Source organism: Rhea pennata, chromosome 26, assembly GCF_028389875.1.
Source record: "Rhea pennata isolate bPtePen1 chromosome 26, bPtePen1.pri, whole genome shotgun sequence".
NCBI lineage: Eukaryota > Metazoa > Chordata > Aves > Rheiformes > Rheidae > Rhea > Rhea pennata.
The window spans coordinates 3,816,465-3,834,228 of record NC_084688.1 but is presented as its reverse complement, the minus strand read 5'-3'; the positions used below and the strand labels follow the sequence as shown (position 1 = coordinate 3,834,228).

At 46.6% G+C, this 17,764-nt stretch overlaps 2 protein-coding genes across 6 annotated transcripts in view; both read left to right on the top strand.

Moving 5' to 3' along the window:
* Positions 1 to 5,551, top strand: part of KCNH6 (potassium voltage-gated channel subfamily H member 6) — a 36,639-nt gene extending 31,088 nt beyond the window's left edge. For all 5 annotated transcript variants that reach the window (XM_062595451.1, XM_062595448.1, XM_062595447.1 and 2 more), the window contains 6 exons: positions 70 to 263; positions 1,642 to 1,741; positions 2,109 to 2,396; positions 2,785 to 2,965; positions 3,607 to 3,805; positions 4,185 to 5,551. In XM_062595451.1, coding sequence (XP_062451435.1) covers positions 70 to 263; positions 1,642 to 1,741; positions 2,109 to 2,396; positions 2,785 to 2,965; positions 3,607 to 3,805; positions 4,185 to 4,472 — 1,250 coding nt within the window. In that variant the 3' untranslated portion in view covers positions 4,473 to 5,551. The remainder of the gene's footprint in view (positions 1 to 69; positions 264 to 1,641; positions 1,742 to 2,108; positions 2,397 to 2,784; positions 2,966 to 3,606; positions 3,806 to 4,184) is intronic.
* Positions 5,552 to 6,919: 1,368 nt separating this feature from the next.
* On the top strand, positions 6,920 to 17,764 carry DCAF7 (DDB1 and CUL4 associated factor 7). The gene is made up of 7 exons (XM_062595508.1): positions 6,920 to 7,061; positions 12,806 to 12,964; positions 13,406 to 13,517; positions 14,374 to 14,492; positions 15,087 to 15,296; positions 15,870 to 15,987; positions 16,576 to 17,764. Exons 1-7 carry the CDS (start codon positions 6,924 to 6,926, stop codon positions 16,746 to 16,748), a joined length of 1,029 nt encoding a protein of 342 aa, XP_062451492.1. The 5' UTR covers positions 6,920 to 6,923; the 3' UTR covers positions 16,749 to 17,764.

Here is a 17,764-nt window from a genome sequence, read left to right as displayed (position 1 = left end):
CTCGGGTCCAGCACACCTGGAGCCTGGGTGGCCACTGACCTCCCGTAATGAGCTGTCTCCTTGGCACAGGGAAGAATGACATCTTTGGGGAGCCCATCAGCCTCTATGCTCGTCCAGGGAAGTCCAATGCTGATGTAAGGGCCCTGACTTACTGCGACTTGCACAAGATCCAGCGAGAGGACCTGCTGGAGGTCTTGGACATGTACCCAGCCTTCTCTGACAACTTCTGGAGCAACTTAGAGATCACCTTCAACCTGCGAGATGTGAGTGCCAAGGTTGTCCCAGAGAGGCACATGGTCAATGCCTTGAACTGGGTGAGTGGGAGGGCTAAAGTGAGGACATCAGTCTGTGCTCCAGTCTGGACTGGCCAGCAGCCACATTCCCAAAGGCTCTCTCCAGGGGGTTGCAGTTTCTCCCAGGGCCCAGCAGGCACACGCATCCTGCAGGCTCACTGGGAAAGATGGCCCAACTACTACATAGGTAGTACCCCACTCTGTGGCACCTGTACGGCATCTGCAGGACTGCTCAGCGTAGGCAAGTGTTTCCGAGTTGCAAAGTGACTCCGGTAACATATTTTTCCGTATCATGGCAGAACTGTGTTGTAGAGGGATGGGGCATGGGAAGTATCACTGCAATACACCATTGTGGTGTGGAGCCACAACGTAACACTGTCTCATTACAGCCCAGACGTTTGTGGTGGCAGCCGATACAACGTCATCACGTGTCAACACGATAGCACAGGCCAGCCTTGTCCTGCTGTGTCACCTGTTGGGCTGACACAGTGTTACAGCACAACAGGATGCGGCAGCCCTTCCTGACACCATGCGTCTGGTGGGACATGGTGCCAGCTCATGACTGTCGCCGTGGCAGGCCCTCAACCTGTCACAACAGTACCACGCTCTTGGGATACAAAATGAGTTGTGCACAGACCTGTGTGTATCTCCACAACACAGATGGGCTGTGTCACTAGTGTCGCAGTGTTACGCCTTTGCATTTTGCCTCCTGCTGTTCTACATTCATGAGGAAAGATGTCATTTCATAGACATGTCCTCACTTTGGTTCCCATCCAAGAAACTGCCCTTAACTTGTAACACATGCTTAAATCCAGTTTCCTGGAGGGTCACACTCATGTCGTCAGGCTGCTGAAGTGAGAAATAATCTCAAGTTTTATCAGCTTGGATACCAGCTTGCTCAGAAAAACTCCTTTTTAAATAATCAGGTTTGGAATCAGAGAGTGACTTGAAGCATTTTTGCCCTTGCTATTGGAGTCTTAAACTTCACCACTGGACTTTGTCCTTTCCTCTTATTTTTTTCAGACACTTGCTGGTGAGATAGAAAAGAAAGTAAAATTCCATCTAAGTCCTGTCCCACTCCAGGGTGCTCGTTCCCTCCCCATGATGTGATGCCCCTCAGTCCCCCAAGAAATCAAAGCTAATCGCTTCTGAGCACGCAGGCCAGGCTCTAGAGTCCCTTGAACTATGTCTCTGGTCCAGAAGTTGCTGTGTGGGACAGGGCAGCAAAGCAGAGCCAGAAGTGGTCAGGGACCAACCCTCAAAGGGTGCTGGCCCAGCATGGGATTGGGACATCCACGGAAGGGCCGGGATACCCATGCCCCCATGACCAGCCCCTCTCGTCCCTCAGGCAGACAGCGTTCCCCGCTCACCACTCAGCGAGGAGTATGACTGCACCTACCGGAGGGCGCGCCGATGCAAGCGCTCCCTTTGCCAGCCCAGCAAGCCCGGTGAGTCCTCCCCTGCCTCCCCTGCCTCCTCGCCGCTGCTCCGGCTGTTCCCACGCCAGGAGCTCTCGCGCACGGCTTGGCCCTGAGCAGGCTCTGCAGCCAGCAGCGTTGGCAGAACCTGGCTTGCAGAGCTGAGAAGCAGGACCGCCGTTCACTTACTGCCCTGGCTCTGGCAGACACCCCTAAGCGGAGGTGGCTGTCAGGGCCCCCGTCCCTGCAAACCAGGCCGCATGTCTCCACCCTCTCAGCCAGCACCCACCCTCCCTTTCCTTAGGCTGTCCCAGTTCTACAGGCAGCCTAGAGGGGATGGGGGCTGATTTTGCCAGTCCTGGCGCTCCCCAAATTAACCTGTTGTGCTGCCCCACAGACCCAGACATGGGCACCTCTGATGCAGAGCAGTATCACACCTACTCAGAGCTCACCAACCCGCAGGACCCCCTGAGTAAGGACCAGTGGGACGACCTGGGCAGCAGCACCACCCCCTGCTCCCAGACCAGCGACGAGGAAGCCAAACCCAGCAACCCCACAAAAGCCGAACCCTTCCCTGCACCCAAAAAGGACAACTTTGCTCTGCCTGCGTTCAGCCTTGTCACCACCAGCACCGGTGGCACAGAGGCCATCAAACAGGCAGCAGAGAGCAGCCAGTCCTACGCAGGTACCCACGGTGGCAGTCAAAGCTAGCAGGAGGGTGGCAAGGGATGCTTGGGCCTGGTAGCCACACCTCGAGGCAAAGATAAGCAACTTTTTCAGAACTGAGGAGGGCCACTCTTGTGGTCAAAGCTCCTTACTACTTTTTACTCCTTGGCAGTGCCTGCTCCATCCCTCCCATGCCCTGGGATTTCTTCTAGCACCCAGGGACCCTGTTGGGGCTACTCCTGGGTGCCAGAGTAATGGAGTTCCATGAGCACCTTGGGTGCCAGGGTGATGAATCCCCACAAGCATGTTGGGTGATGGTATTTGGAGTAGGGCTGCAGATAGTGCCTCCATGTCAGTGGGGCCAGGAGATGCTAGAAATAGAAGTGCTGAAATCTCTCCTCTTCCAGCCACCCCACTGGATGTCCCCAACATGTTCACCTTCTGGGAGGACCGAGAGCCAAATCATAACCTGGAGCCCCTACAACACGTCTCCTTGGTGCACAGTCCCCGGGACATCCCACTGCCTGACGACTACAGACCAGGACAGATCGAGTCCAGGCTAGAGCTCCTGCAGGCCCAGCTGAGCAGGTGGGGCAGGTCCTGGGTGTGCGGTTGCCTGGCATCTAAGGGGATTCTGGGGCATCACCCTGTCCTGCTCCCCAAGAGTGGCTCTGTGTGCAGCAGATGCCACCTCCTGACCCTTTGGGAGACTGCACTCTTGGGGGAAGTGGTAAGAGTGCTTTGCAAATATAGAAGCTGCTTGAACTGCCAGTCTTGGCCCTGACTGCAGCCCAGCACTTTGCCCACTACTGTCCCACCACCCTTGGGCACAGCTGCTTTGCTGCTGCCTTCAATCTTGATATAATCACAGACACGAAACCACTCACAGGCTCATGACCCAAGCCCTTTGCAGGGCTCCTCTTCCTGCTGGAAAGAGCTGCAAACCTCCTCTTGCTTGAGCAAACGAAGTTTGTGCAGATCACTGTCCTCTAAACAAGAAAAGGGCACATTTTGGGATGAGAAGGAAGCACCACCCACGCCAGAGATGCAGGTTTAAAGGCTTTGGGCAGCACCCACACTGCTGCCTCTCAGCTCTTGCCCTTTTGCACAGGGGTTTTGCCCATCTCATCCAAATGCCACTTATCTCCTCAGGGTTTGGAGCAGTCAAATCTGTTCTGTGCTGCACCACTGGGATGTACTGTGTTAATGCTGGGCTGCTCTGTCCCCAGGCTGGAGTCCAGGATGTCATCAGACATTAATATAATCCTCCAGCTCCTGCAGCGCCAGCTGTCCCAAGTGCCGCCTGCGTACAGCCCCATCTCACCATCCTCCCACAACCTGGCTATGTACGGCCTAGTCTCGCAGAGCCTGGAGCCACTTGCCCCCTGCGCACCCCTAGAGGAAGAGGAGCAGACGGTCCCGGGGCAGGTAAGGCCACCATTCCTAGCTCAGCATCAGCAGAGCCTCCTTTCACCTCCAGTAGATGGATCCATGTAGGGCCAGTGTTTTTCTCCAGAAAGCATGCAAAGCCCAGCCAGGGTCTAAGGTCCAAGCAAAGCCCAGGGGTCTTGAAAAAGCAGCACATCTACCCGGGTATGCTTCTGTGCAATGTGCTGCTGGTTTTAGGGGTATTTCCAACACAAGCAGGCTGCCTAGTCAGTGGGGAGGACAGTGGATTCCTCTGCTCTGAGGTCTCTTCAGGAAAAAAAAGACATTTGGGGGTTCAGGGCCTGATGGGGTGAGGAGAGACCATGGCTACATCATTTTGCTTTTACCATAACCAACTTGGTTCCTCCTTTCCCCCCAGAGTCCAAGCTACACAGAGGTAGAAAAGTTCCACTTGAAATCCAAGGACTCCTTGTCAAGCGGGATACACCTGACCGTGGCATCCGACGAAACCATGACGATCTACTCTGAGCAGGAGCACCATTCCCCAACTCTCCCAAACCCAGAGCCTCCTCACCAAAGGGCGCCAAATACCCAGGGACTCTGCCAGGGCTCTCGCTTCCCTTCCCTCCCTGAGCACTTGGAGGCATCTTCGGGGCACCAGGACATTCAGAGACACCTCTCCGACCCAGTACTTCCTGGAAGTTAAGAGATGTGGGGTCTGCAAAGCAAGTCAAGAGGAACTTCAACTGCAAAGTCATTCAGTTGATGTTGATTTTGACTGCTGGGGTAAGATGGAGGACAATGCCATTGGCTCAGGGGTATAATTTGTAGCTGTCTTCTGCCACCATGAAAGGAAGCGTAGAGTGGCTGGCTTCCAAGATCAACATTTTCCAGCAGTTCCCATAGAGTAGATGTCATTTGCACATTATAGCAAACCCAGAACAGTTCTTTCTTGTGGTCACCAACAAGCTGGGTAGGCCAAACAGCACCCACCTCCTCTTCCTTGCCAAGGCTTCCTCTCAAAAATGGCACAAGCCAAACGAGCCACAGCAACTAGAGAAGGGCAAATCTGCAGCACTCAGCTGCGAGGCCACTTCGCTGTCCGCTCTTTGGAGCAGGGACCATTGTGTTGGCACTGGGCCTAGCCCAGCAGAGCCTGAAGGCACTGGCATTACAGAAAGGGTAGTCACCAGAGGAGGAGGAGAACTGCACAGTGCAGTACTGCAGTACTGGGGAGAGCTACAGGGGTGAACCCCAGGACAAGGACAGAAGCTATCTCTGTCCTACCTGACTGCCACTGAGAAACTAAGGGCCAACAATCCCCACCACTTCAGCATGTGTCAGCATGAGTCCTAGGGCACTGATTTCTCCAGCAAGGCTGGTTGCACCTTGCAAACCCCAACACATGCATCCCACCACCCCCAGATGAACCCAGCTGGTCATCGGTCTGGGCATAAAGCACAAAACTCAAAAGCACAATCCCAGAAAGCTGAAATGCCCCAGACGCCTCATGTCCAGCCCTTCCTCTCAGCTTATTTCTTTTGATAAAGATTTGATAGATGCTTCCTCCTCCCCAGCCCTTTCCTAGCAGACTCCCACAGCATTCCTTATAGGAGAAGCCCACTTAGCACTGCCACCTTGCCGTTTGGTTAGATGCTGTAACAGTCCTAGGCCGCCTGCTCAAGTAATGTATTGAGCTCCCTTTGAGAGTAGTAAAACTGTGAGCATCTCTTTCTCTGGAGTTTTAGTGTACACTTTGCTAATAAAGATGTTTTTGGCACCTAATGTGGATTATGGCCATGTTTGTTGGGAACATCAGCAAATATACATCCCTGGCAGTAGCTTCAGAGTCCAAATCCTCATCTGTAAAGACCCCTGAGAAGATTGTGATCAAACTCCAGCTGCTTCTGCCAGGGCCTGTGGCACTATCAGAGCCCATGAGCAGATCTTATACATCAAGGATGGGGTTTAGTTGGTCTTTGCTGAACAATTCCTTCCCAACAGGATGCAGTTTGGTCTCAGTAGCTCTTTGCAAAAGCTTTTCTGCAGAACAAGCCAGCTACTGTTCCCCTGCATATGTGAAACAATCTAGCAACACCTCAGGCAGAGATTACACCAAGAGTCCTTGGAGCACGTGAGATATTCAGACAACCGTACCAATACCAGAACTTGCTCTACACCCCTTGCTAAAGGAGAAACTGCTCCAGGTCCTATCCCAATTCAATGGCTCCATAGGAGAGCTGGGCAACCGTACCCACATCCTGCCCCTGGGGTGCCCACGACAGAGGCAAGCAGCTGCCGGGCCTGGGGCTCACGGCTCCTCGGCCCGCAGGCTCACGCCAGGCGCGCCGGGCCGCGGTCCACCCCCGTCCAGCCAGGAGCTGCTGGGAGGCCTGCACAGGCTCCTTCCCCAGGTGAGGCTCAGGACATTGCTCCGAGGCTGTTGAGCGCTACCAAAAATCAAATCCGATAATTAGGCTCCGGTTAATTACAGGCAGACCCGTCGCTGTCAGCCACTCGGCGGAGGCGGGACTCGAACCGCCCACCCCAGCGCGCGCCTGAACGGCTCTGCCGCCACTCATGTGATTGACATCTCCTCCCGCCAATCGGTTATCGGCAAGGGCTCAAGATCCCGCCTCGTGCCACTGCGACCCCTGGCAGCCAATGGGGTTTCGAGAACGAGCATGGCCTCCGTCTGGGGTGGGACCAAACGCAACGGTAGGTTATCTCAGTCAAAGGGGCCAGCGTCCGTTTGGAATGATGGGTGAAAGGACCAATAGCAGACCAGAGAGGGCCAAACGGACGGGAGAATTAACCAATAGCTGCCCGGAATTGTAAGTGACAGGCCGCACAGCCAACCCGCGCCCAAGGGGCGGGGCTCCCCGCGTGGCTTCCGCTCCCGTTGTGTGAGGGGCCGAATCCCAAACGGCCTCTGCGCTGCCCTCGCCGTTGCCGGGGTTTGGAGCCGGGCCCGGGGCGCGCTGCCGCCTCGCCCCGCTCGCCGCCGTCGCCCGCCTCCGCCTCGCCCGGCCCGGGCCGCCCCGCTGCCCTCCGGTGGGCCCCGCGCCCCCTCGGCGCCGCGGCCCAGCCCGGGCCCCCCCCGCCCCTCCGCCGCCGCCGCCGCCGCCCGCCCGGTGGCCGCCGCCGCCGCCTCGCCATGTCGCTGCACGGGAAGCGGAAGGAGATCTACAAATACGAGGCGCCCTGGACCGTTTACGCCATGAACTGGAGCGTGCGGCCGGACAAGCGGTTCCGCCTGGCGCTGGGCAGCTTCGTGGAAGAGTATAACAACAAGGTGGGCAGCGGCAGGCAGGAGCCGGGGGCCGGCGTGTGCCGCCACCCCCGCTCCGGGGCAGCGGGGCCGCGCTCGGGCTGCCCCGGGCCGAGCGGCTGGGGCGGCGGGAGCGCTGCGGGGGCTCTGCCCGCCGCCCCTCGGCGCGGAGGAGCTCCTCGGTGCAGCTTACGCGGCTTTTCCTCAACGTGCCGCGAAGTTTTGTGGCAGGGCTCGAGTTTGTGCTTGTGGCAGCTGCATAAGGCTTTGTCGGAGGCATAGTGCCCTACTCGGTGTGTTTTAGTGCTGTGGAGGACTTGAGTGCAGTAACTTTTCTTAATATAAAAACTTCTTGCTGCTTCTTCAGTTACTTGCCTCTTCCCTGGGGACAAGGGTGTCCTGGAGCATGAGATTATATCTTTAGTATTTCCCTGCCAGGTATAATCAGGGGCTTTGCAATGGTAATACAAGCTATGTCATCACCTCTTCAAACGCTTGCACTGTCCTTTCTAAACAGACTTCAGTGCACTAAACTGATATGATGAATGCATACAATCGGAGGAGAAAAAACGAAATAGATGTAGAGCATACTAAAATTTGTATGAAACTGAAGAGTTTGCAAATACAACTTTGTACGTAGCCTGCGTGTGTTTTGTAGCTTTGTCAAGCTGTTTAATGGGAATTGCAGAAAACAATATCAGAAAGCTGGTGTTGGGAGTTGGGCTTGATGCAAGGTTGTAATGAGATGGGGTGGCCATAGGGCTGAGGTGACATTTCCTACGGTAGTTAACTTACTGCCCTTGCAGTACTCCATGTCATGATACTTGTACTGAGTGTGTACTGAGTGTGTTGTAGCCCACTTGCTGGCTGAACGTAAGTTGTGTCCTTGCACATGTGTGAGCTCTGTTCTGATTTTGGAGAAAGGCAGATTGCTGAACTTGAAAACTTTCCATTGTTTAAAGATTATCTTTAAAATGTTTTGTGTAGTATGTACTCTGAGAACCTAAAATAACAGACGCAAGCAGTGTTTTGTTTAGGAGTGATGGAGTTCGTTAATAAGCATGTATAGTTGTGTCTGTCTGCTGACAGGTGACAAAGTGAAGCTTTAAGGTGCAGAAGGATGGTTTATGTGACCTTTAACTCTTAAGTTTGGACCGTTCCCTATGGCTGTCCTACATTAAGACAGGACTGAGTCTGCTTTTCAGTTCAGACTTCAAGTGAAAAGCAGTTGAGTCAACCAGTCCCTTTTCTGCCCTTTGCAATCGGAGCTGTTGCAGACGGAAATTGTGTAGGACTATGTAAATTACTGCTGTCTGTAAACATTTCCCTTGGATTCTTTTGACCTCTGTGCTTCAGGGATAACTATTATCCTGTTGACTTCAGTCCCTGTAAATGCTGCATTCTATGAGATCTACATGGTATCAAGAACTGGAAAGTAATTGTATGAGAATGAGATGCCTGCCTGGATGCTGCTGCTATAGAAACAAAGATGCATTGCTAAAAATTAAGCCTGTTCAATAAATCTAGTGTAACGTGACCTTCACTTTGCTGAGACATTTTGCTGTGTCTCTGATGCTGCACAGTGGGGTTTTTTTTGTTTGTTTGTTTTTTAGCAGTTGCAAAGTGCTTTCAATACACTCTTCCAAATAGGAGGGTCATTAACAGAGAGCGCTGTCCTAGGTAAATGCAGATGTTGTTACTGCTTAGAGAATTGTTATTGTCTCCTTATTTTGCAGACCAGAAAGAGCTTGCTTGCAAACAGTTTTTCAGTTGTTTTTTGCTGACTGACTGTGACACTGGCCATTCCTCTGAATTCTATGCAGGTTATTGAAATATTTAGGAAGAAAATGACATTGTCTGGTTTTTGAACTGATGGACAGGTACTGCCTGGTTAAATGAAGGATGTGCTAGCTGCAAACTTTTTTTTGACTCCAGCTTCTGTCTGTTCATGCAAGTGATTAAAACATAAGTCTGGAATAGCAATTCTAGCTCTCTGAAAATCTAACCAGATGAAAATACTTGTTCCTTTTTTTAATCTTCTGTTTTAATAAAAAGAGAGGGGGAAGGAGTTTTTAAAAAGATCTAACATACCAAGTTTCCTTGCAGCAGAAGTGCCTGCTGTGGGGTAATATAGTGAATGAGAGAGGACAGGTTCTTGTCTTATTTGTGTCTCTAAGTTTCTATTTCTGTAAAAATTATCAGAGCTTGAAGTACCCCCTATCTGTTACAAATATAAAATGGCTATTTTTTGCCTCTGTTTTTTGGGGAATTCCAATATATTGACTGCCAAAGCCTAATTTATTGCATTCTCCAGTTCCCAGACTCTCCTAACTGCTGTCAGCTCCCCCTCCCTCCCCCTAACGAGCTGTGTTCTCTACCAGAAAGGTAGTTGCCAAGAACTATATGATCCTCAAGGGAGCTTTGTTTCAGCTCATACACCTTTGCTGATCAAGTCACTGGCAGGAGAAGAGAGATGACTTGGTTCCAGTTAGAAGAACTAAAAATACTTAGAGTAGTGTTCCCTGAACTCCTTGGATTCGTGAACTACCATCAACTTTCAGAATTTCTCATGGAGCGTCGGCGTAACTGGATGGAACTGAGGTGTTAATAGATCTTGCTACTAACGCTGTTCTCCTGGCTCCTGACTGTGGCTTCATGGATCAGCAATGATCTGTGGAAAAACTTCAGGAAAGCCTAATCTAGGGGTGTATCTGTAAGGCGAAACTTAAGTCCAGCTTAGAAAATAGTAGAAGGTGGTGCTGTGCATTCCTTGACTCACATTACTTGAAGAGACTGATGTGTTATGGCCACACACTTCCTAGATTGCCACTTTCTCTTGAACAGTGCCTCAACTCAAGGAGCATTAATGATTGCTGTTTTACCAGAGGCTGTTTTTTTTTTTTTTTTTTCTTTTCTGTAAGGTGTAGAGCTGCAAAGAAAAATTGGTCACAGGTTTAAGGTTAATTGATGCAGTGAGATATGTTTGATTGTTCATGACACTAAAAATAATTGTGAAATCTCATTCTCAGTAGTTACTAATTAGATTCCAGGGATATAATTTAAAACAAAACAAAAAAAAGTACTGTGACTGCTTTTCAAACTGTGCAAGAAGTAAGCTGTTACCAAGTTGGCATCATTTAATTCTGCGTCTGCTTCTTTTACATTATGTTGAAGAGGGATGTAATTTTTTAGAAGTTAAGGAATGCTGATTAAAGGCATTTCTCTACCAACTGAAGACTTAATTACCACAGTACATCTGAGTAAAGACTTGGATTATGATAGGAAGATTCGCATCTGATTGCAGCATATCTTGATGTGTGGGAGAAACAAGTAATAGTGAAGCATTCCTGGCTACTGCATAATTGGAAAACTAATGGAGGTTAAACATCCTGGTCCTTGTTTTCCCATCTGAAAGAATTACAGGTGGATGCAGAACTGTTCAAATTGTATTCTGACTTCTGATTTTTTTTCCTGATCTGCTAGGATCACCTCAGTTTTAATCTGACTTTAGACAATCCTTCCTGAGGTAGGAACACTCGCACTTCCTGACAGCAGCAGATCTTGTTTCCTTTGCAGGAGGGAGAAGCAAAACCTTAACGTCATCGTCCTGAAATTAATTGCATTTGCTCATATTCAGGCTGCTCAAAAGAATAAATAAAGGGATTCTGTAATCACCACATGCGAAGAAGTCCAAAGAGGAGAAGAGCGGTTGTACTTTTGCATATGCTAAGCTAGGAAAGAACAGAAGTTCTCAAGCAGTATATTCTACTTTTGCTGCTATCTCTGGGCAGACCAATGCCTCCTGCTCCTAATTGTCAGACCTGGCAACAGCCTGGGATAATCAGTGACAGATACCTGATCTTCAGCAGTTGCCAGGAGATTTTCCAGTGTCACTAGTACAATTTTTGTTCTCTAACCTGGCCTGCGCCTAAAAATGTCAGCAATCGCAAAGGTATTGAGTTGCTACACAGTCACTGCTTTTTCTTCTGCCCCTAAGTGAGTATGTCTGTGTTAATTTGTAGGATACTGAGCAGGGGATAAACATGATTATGCAGCACAAGAGTATATAAATTGACACCAGCAAAAGCAGGTCCTTTGCAGTTTGAGATTTCCTTCTGTATAGGGCTATGTTGATTGCTTTGTAAAGGTCTAATACATTCTTGTCAACTGAAAACAGCGTAAGTGAGGGAAAGAAATGATTAGAGGTCATTTGTCTTCTGATCCTGACCTTGCCACAAGATTTTCTGTGACCAAGGACAATTTGCTTCCTTTGTAAAAACCTGCTAAGTATTTCGGATCCCTAAAGGAGTTAGAAAGGTATTTGTCAATCACTTCAGAAGGCTAGTGCAAAGTGTAGTGAAGAGTGTCTGTAATAAAGAACATTTTAAGTATATATTTTAGTGTTACGGGGTTAAAAGAATTTTCTCATTTTGTCAGGATGCAAAGTTTGCATTTGTTAAGGAGCATTACTAAATGGACTCTTAAATGTGATAGTTTAAGGGTCAGTGAAGGATTTGTTGGGTTTATTTGTGTGCAAAAAAGCATATGATAGATTTCTGGCCTAGTTTAAGTTTGTAGCTTATTAAGTAAAATGCTTATGCTGGAATATTTAGAGATGCAAAGAAATTGTAAAGATAAGCCTCTTGGAATAAAAAGTTCATTAAGCTACTGTTTCCAGGAGGAAGCTGCTGTGTGTGGAAAGTATTAGGAAGTTCCTACTGTGAGCAGCTTATGAAGTAATTGCAGTGAATTGTTGTGTTTGAACAGCATTTAACACAGTGGGGCTTTCATCCTGTTTAGGTCTTGTAGTCACTGCGAGGGTAAACATATCCTCCCAGCACCATATTGTTCTCTGAATGCTTTCTGACATGTCAATATTTTTCTAATAACATAATGTCTGGGACTTCAAGCATTACTTCAGGTGTTGTCATAACCAGGCTATGTGGAGATAGCTTTGTGTCTGCTGTCTTGCATTACTCTTGCAGATCAGCAAATTAGCCTTTCCCGGTTACCTAGAATCTTTCAGCAGAACTGCTTTGCTGGCTTTTCACACAAAGCAGTCAATTATGTAAATATTTTGGCTTGAGTCTCCAAATAAATTAAAAATTTAAAATATTTCAACTCCCTTTCCCAAAGTTTGAATTCTATTTTACTTTTTGACTCTGGAATGTGATTAATCTGTACTTTAACTAACATGCTCTGTCACAACTGCACAAAATTAATGTGATGCTGAAAACAGCTTGATAGCTAGCTGATATGATCTGTCACAATCTGTAGGGTTATGGCTAAATACTCCAAACTATGGGCTTTAGTTGTGATTGACTGGCATGCAAACCATAGCTTGTCCTGCTCTCTGAAGACTACCTTGTCAGCATCAGCTGAATTAAAGATGAGTTAAAATAACCTTTATGTAATTAAGATTATGATTTAAACTAGGCGTTGCAATGTGGAAAAGATAAAGGTGTTCTTACTACTATAGGATAGGGTTTTGCTCCTAGGATCGTTTCTTCAAGTTAAAACAGCATGGTGATTATGTATACTTCACTTTCTAGGTGGGGCTGCACTTGCAGCTTAACTCAGGTTCTCATGTGTGTATAAGCAAAACTCTAAATTAGTTTTCTCATTTTATTGATGTGAATATGATTGTCCATTTCAATCCTCCGTGAGGTTACAGCTGGTGTCCTCCTGAGATATCCTCTGTTTTGATGCTGTAGTTTTAAATGATAATTTTGATTAAAATGCTTTATCTTAAATATGGCTTCTTACAGGTGCAGCTTGTTGGTTTGGATGAAGAGAGCTCAGAGTTCATTTGCAGGAACACTTTTGACCACCCCTATCCCACCACAAAGCTTATGTGGATCCCAGACACCAAGGGAGTATATCCAGATCTGTTAGCAACCAGTGGTGACTATCTGCGTGTGTGGAGAGTGAGTAAATTCTCCCTTAAAGATGATCTATGATCTGAATTCCATTGCATGTTGATCTCATTTTCACTTGAGACCAGGTCTTTTGAAGCGAGTCTGTCTTCCATTCAGGGCATCTTGCATTTGCTACAGTGTGGAGGAGAAAACATAAAGCCAAGTCAGAGCAGCTGATAACTTGTCTTCTTAAATGCAATTATAATGGGACTATATATAAAGAGCTATAGGAGAAGCAAATTTAGAAGGTGGTTGTTATGATACAGCATGGGACAGGTGCTGTTTTAATCACCTTATTGAAGAGAGAGGTGATGATTATGTTTTCGAGAGCTTTAGGATGTAAAGCTGAGAGGAAAGAAACCTAGAGTTAACACCTTGTGTTTTGAAAGTGCAAGTGGAACAAGCTCCTTGATGTTGCTGTTTAAGTTAGATGTTCCACTTTTTCTAAAGGTGGGTGAAACAGAGACCCGGCTGGAGTGTTTGCTGAACAATAACAAGAACTCCGATTTCTGTGCTCCGTTGACATCATTTGATTGGAATGAAGTGGATCCTTACCTTCTAGGTGAGAATGACACAGTGCTAAATACTCAGCATGGGAAAGACATGCTTCCTAGTTCAGTCTAGTGAAGTTCCAGCTGGGACTGGCTGCTGCTGTTAGTAATCAGACTATTGATTGCAGTGAGTGGCCAAGCTGATACATCACAGGAACTGCCATTGTCCTAGACTTGGAAAAAAAATACATATATAAAATGAAACAACAGCCTCAAGCAAACAAAACTGAACAACTTATGGAGACTTTCTTCTGTATTGAAAGGTGCTATCTACTACAGAATGGGTCACATAGACTGGTGTTCCTTTGCTGCCTCTGTTGTTCCTTATTTGTGGATAGGCAGTGTTAGTCTGTAGTGTTACAGTAGGCATCAGCTCATTGATCCTAGGTGGAGTGAATAGAAAACTTCCTAACTGGCTTTTTCTTTGGGGAAGGTGTTTCAGCAGCAAGAATAAAGCCAGGAGCCCTTAATTCAGTTGGAGGAGGAGGCGGCGGCGGCTGAGTTCTTCACATTTAATTATAGCATGTGGGACAAATTGTGAATCTGAGATAATTGATCCAGCAGAGGCTTGTTTCCCAAAAGAGTGCAGCCAGTCATGGCAGGGGAATTTGTCCAGAAATTAACAGTGATGATGCATCTTCGCAGTTATTTACTTCTTGATTTATTTTGGGGTGTTGCATCTCAACTTTTAAGAGCTTTGTTCCAAGCCTGCACTTTGAGTCTGCAGAAACAACTTTAATGTTGCAATAGCATATCATATTAATTAAAGTTTGGTTTTGACATGTACATCAGATTTGCAGGATGGGAAAATTTGTATCTTGGAGTTGAATTGACCTTCCCTAACAAAAACGAATGTTTTTGTTTTAGGTACCTCTAGTATTGACACAACCTGCACAATTTGGGGTCTGGAGACTGGACAAGTTCTGGGAAGAGTGAATCTGGTCTCTGGCCATGTTAAGACACAACTTATTGCACATGACAAAGAGGTGATGACTTCTTGTGATTGTTTACATTGCATATTTTAAAGCAGTGGGAAAAACCAGCAAAGCTCTGTTCCTTTTCTTTTTTCTTAGGGGAAAAAAAAATGAAACCAGAAAAGGTTATCTATCTAAAATTAAGACGTATAGTTTTGAAGACCAAATTAAAACCATAGTATTGGCAAACAAAATTACTCTGTTTACTCATTATAGAATCCAGACTTGAATTTGCTCTTTTTATCGGATTATGTTCTAGAATGTTTTAGAAAAATGACATAAAACATCAAACTGGAATCGAAAGGCAGTAATTTACAGGACTGTGTTGTTTCAATATAGTGCTACTTTTCGGCAATTACAATAAAAATCTGAGTCTGGGAAACTTTAATGTTTGGCTTCAGTGAATGATCCTGTAGTGTAACCCTTTAGTGGTCTGTTCCCTTCCCCTCCCCCCTCTCCAAGGTGACTGTAGCAACTAGAAGCTTACTAGGAAAGTCAAATATCTGACATAAAATAGCACTAATAGATCTGCTATTCATATGGAAAATCTGTTTTACTGCTCGTTAAACCTAAGGCTTTGTTTCTTTCTGCCCTAATATTGAGCAGGTGTATGACATAGCATTTAGCCGTGCAGGTGGTGGTCGAGATATGTTCGCTTCAGTTGGTGCAGATGGCTCTGTGAGGATGTTTGATCTCCGTCACCTGGAACACAGCACCATAATTTATGAGGACCCGCAACACCATCCGCTGCTGCGTCTCTGCTGGAATAAGCAGGATCCCAACTATCTTGCTACAATGGCCATGGATGGCATGGAGGTGAGGCACTAGCTTTTCTTCTGTAGGTGCTGGTGGTTATGATTTTGCAAGTGCCCTGCTCGTTAGTACTCAGCCCTTTGAAGTAAGGGCTGGGCTGGGGCCAGAGAATCCTGTGTCAGTGCCTGAAGTGGAGTATGACAAGGACCAGTTCTTACTGCACTGATTAAGCTGGAGATAAAGAGAAAACTTGGGGAGCACTGTAAATTTGCAGATCTGTTCTAAGAGAGGGCTGTAAGCCGGTTGATAGTCTTTATATGAAATCTTAAATACAAGTATTTCAGTCACCTTGTTCTTTCTCACTTCGGTGCACAAGGCAGTATATCTTAGTTTGTCAGTTGTGCTGCTTCAGGGAAGTATAACTCATTTGGCCGGTTGTATAACTCTCAAGCCCTTGCCTGTGAAGTCTGACTCCTTTCAAGACGCTGACCAGCTCTTCGAGAACAGTGTTTGCAAGGCATCCTTTAGGAAGTGCTGTATTTATATAGAGTCAAAATGTTTTGTTTTCTGAAGAAAGGCTTAACTTAGGTTTCTTTTCCCTTTTTTTTTAATTAACTTTTTTTTTTCTTCCTGAAGGTTGTGATTCTAGATGTTAGAGTTCCCTGCACTCCTGTAGCCAGGTTAAACAACCACAGAGCATGTGTAAATGGAATTGCTTGGGCACCTCATTCTTCCTGCCATATTTGTACAGCAGGTAGGCATGGAAAGAGATTCTTGATCCATCTCTAGCCTTCTGTATCTGTGAAAGTCTGGGAGACTTCCATTATGTTTGCAAAGTCCTCTCTATCTCCAAATGTTCATGCAGTTTTTACTTCCTGCCTTTTGCCAAAGAACATCTACAGTTTAGAAGGCCTTTTCATTTTTAGATGCTCATTTTATTAGTGATCTTTTTTCCTAAAATTTGTATGAAAATTGAGGCACATACTACACGCTAGAGATTACATGTTTCAGACATGGGTCTCACTAGTTCCTCACAGTGTCTCCCTTGGCTAATGCTACTCTATTTTAATGCTGCTTAGTGTTTTTCAGTCTAATTCTTAAAAGTTTTCAACAGATGTGAGTTCCACTGATTCTTTTTTAACTATCCAGGATAATGTGTAATAATATGTGCAGGTTAATTGTGTTGGAGCAGAGTTGCATCACTTTATCTCTGGCTCGAGTTCTTATTGGAATGCAACAGTCATTTACTGTCGGGCTTCTCAGAATGTACCCCTTTTAGTAGTCATTTTTGGAGATCTTGTAATACCTTTATTCTATTTCTGATGTTCTTGTCTGTTTGCAGCGGATGACCATCAGGCTCTCATCTGGGATATCCAGCAAATGCCTCGTGCCATTGAGGACCCTATCTTGGCCTATACAGCAGAGGGAGAAATCAACAATGTACAGTGGGCATCAACTCAGCCAGACTGGATAGCTATCTGCTACAACAACTGCCTGGAGATTTTGAGAGTGTAACATTACTGCTTCATTCCAAATTGAGGCAGGGCTGTATAATTTCCCCTCCCCTCTAAAGTAAGAACAACACAAATCAAGTGGCCAGTATCTGTTGTTGCTTTGCATCTACTGTTCCAAGAAACTGTTACAAGAATTAATGGCAGGTGTCGCCTGTCTCTCCAAGACTCTAAAATGCAGAGACATGCTGAGCCTCTTGGACCTTCTGGGTTCTGGGTTTTGGGTTTTTTTTTTTTTTTCCTCAGTTAACAAGTTCTGTATATTTGTTTGACTGTGTTTAATAAGCTTGCAGGCTTTAAGTTGCTGCATATGTCCATGTGTTTGTCAGCCTGCTGAGGCAGCACATTCAGCTAGTTTAATAGATATAAGTGCAAAACAGGGTGGGGAAAAGACACTGTTGTTAACAGCCACCTTGGCAGGAATCTTTATTGTTCCTGTTGTTTCTGCCTCTAAACTGTTTAAACATTTGTATGTTTTTTATATATTGGGCTAACTTTCTATTGAGTAAGGCTTTTCTCCCTAATTCTTACTTTTGATATGTGATCCACTTGCATATGCCCAAAGCAGGATCTACTCATAGATAGGAATCACAGTAACACTGTAGGCTCCCTGGCAGTAAAGGCCTGCCAGAATTAACTGTTGCCTTGGCTCTCTACACTTGGTTACCTGGGCAGAATCACTTGGTGCTGTGAAGTACAAGTACTTGTTGCACAATTTCTTTAGACTTTTCTGATACTGTAGGCAGTTGTTAAAATGGTAGGCCTTGTTTTTAAATTATAACTGAATTTACTGTGTCTCTCCTGAAGTTGTGTTAGGTAACAGATTGGTAATAGGTTTCAGAAAGAAGATACTTGCATGACTTGAGCTATCTGTGAGGTAAATGACTTCTGAAAAAAAAAGTGATTTGTAATGGACTTTGGATTGACATTTCCAATCAAATGATTTCCCCTTAGAAGACTTACTATCTGAACCAAAATAAAATGGTTTCACACTTTGTACCTTGCTTGATTGGCAAATAA

Excerpts from the sequence above, each read along its gene's own strand:
- DCAF7 (XM_062595508.1), top strand. The coding sequence starts at position 6,924 with ATGTCGCTGCACGGGAAGCGGAAGGAGATCTACAAATACGAGGCGCCC. Across the intron at positions 7,062-12,805 it reads TGGAAGAGTATAACAACAAG|GTGCAGCTTGTTGGTTTGGA; the intron begins GTGGGCAGCGGC and ends GGCTTCTTACAG. Across the intron at positions 13,518-14,373 it reads AGTGGATCCTTACCTTCTAG|GTACCTCTAGTATTGACACA; the intron begins GTGAGAATGACA and ends TTTTTGTTTTAG.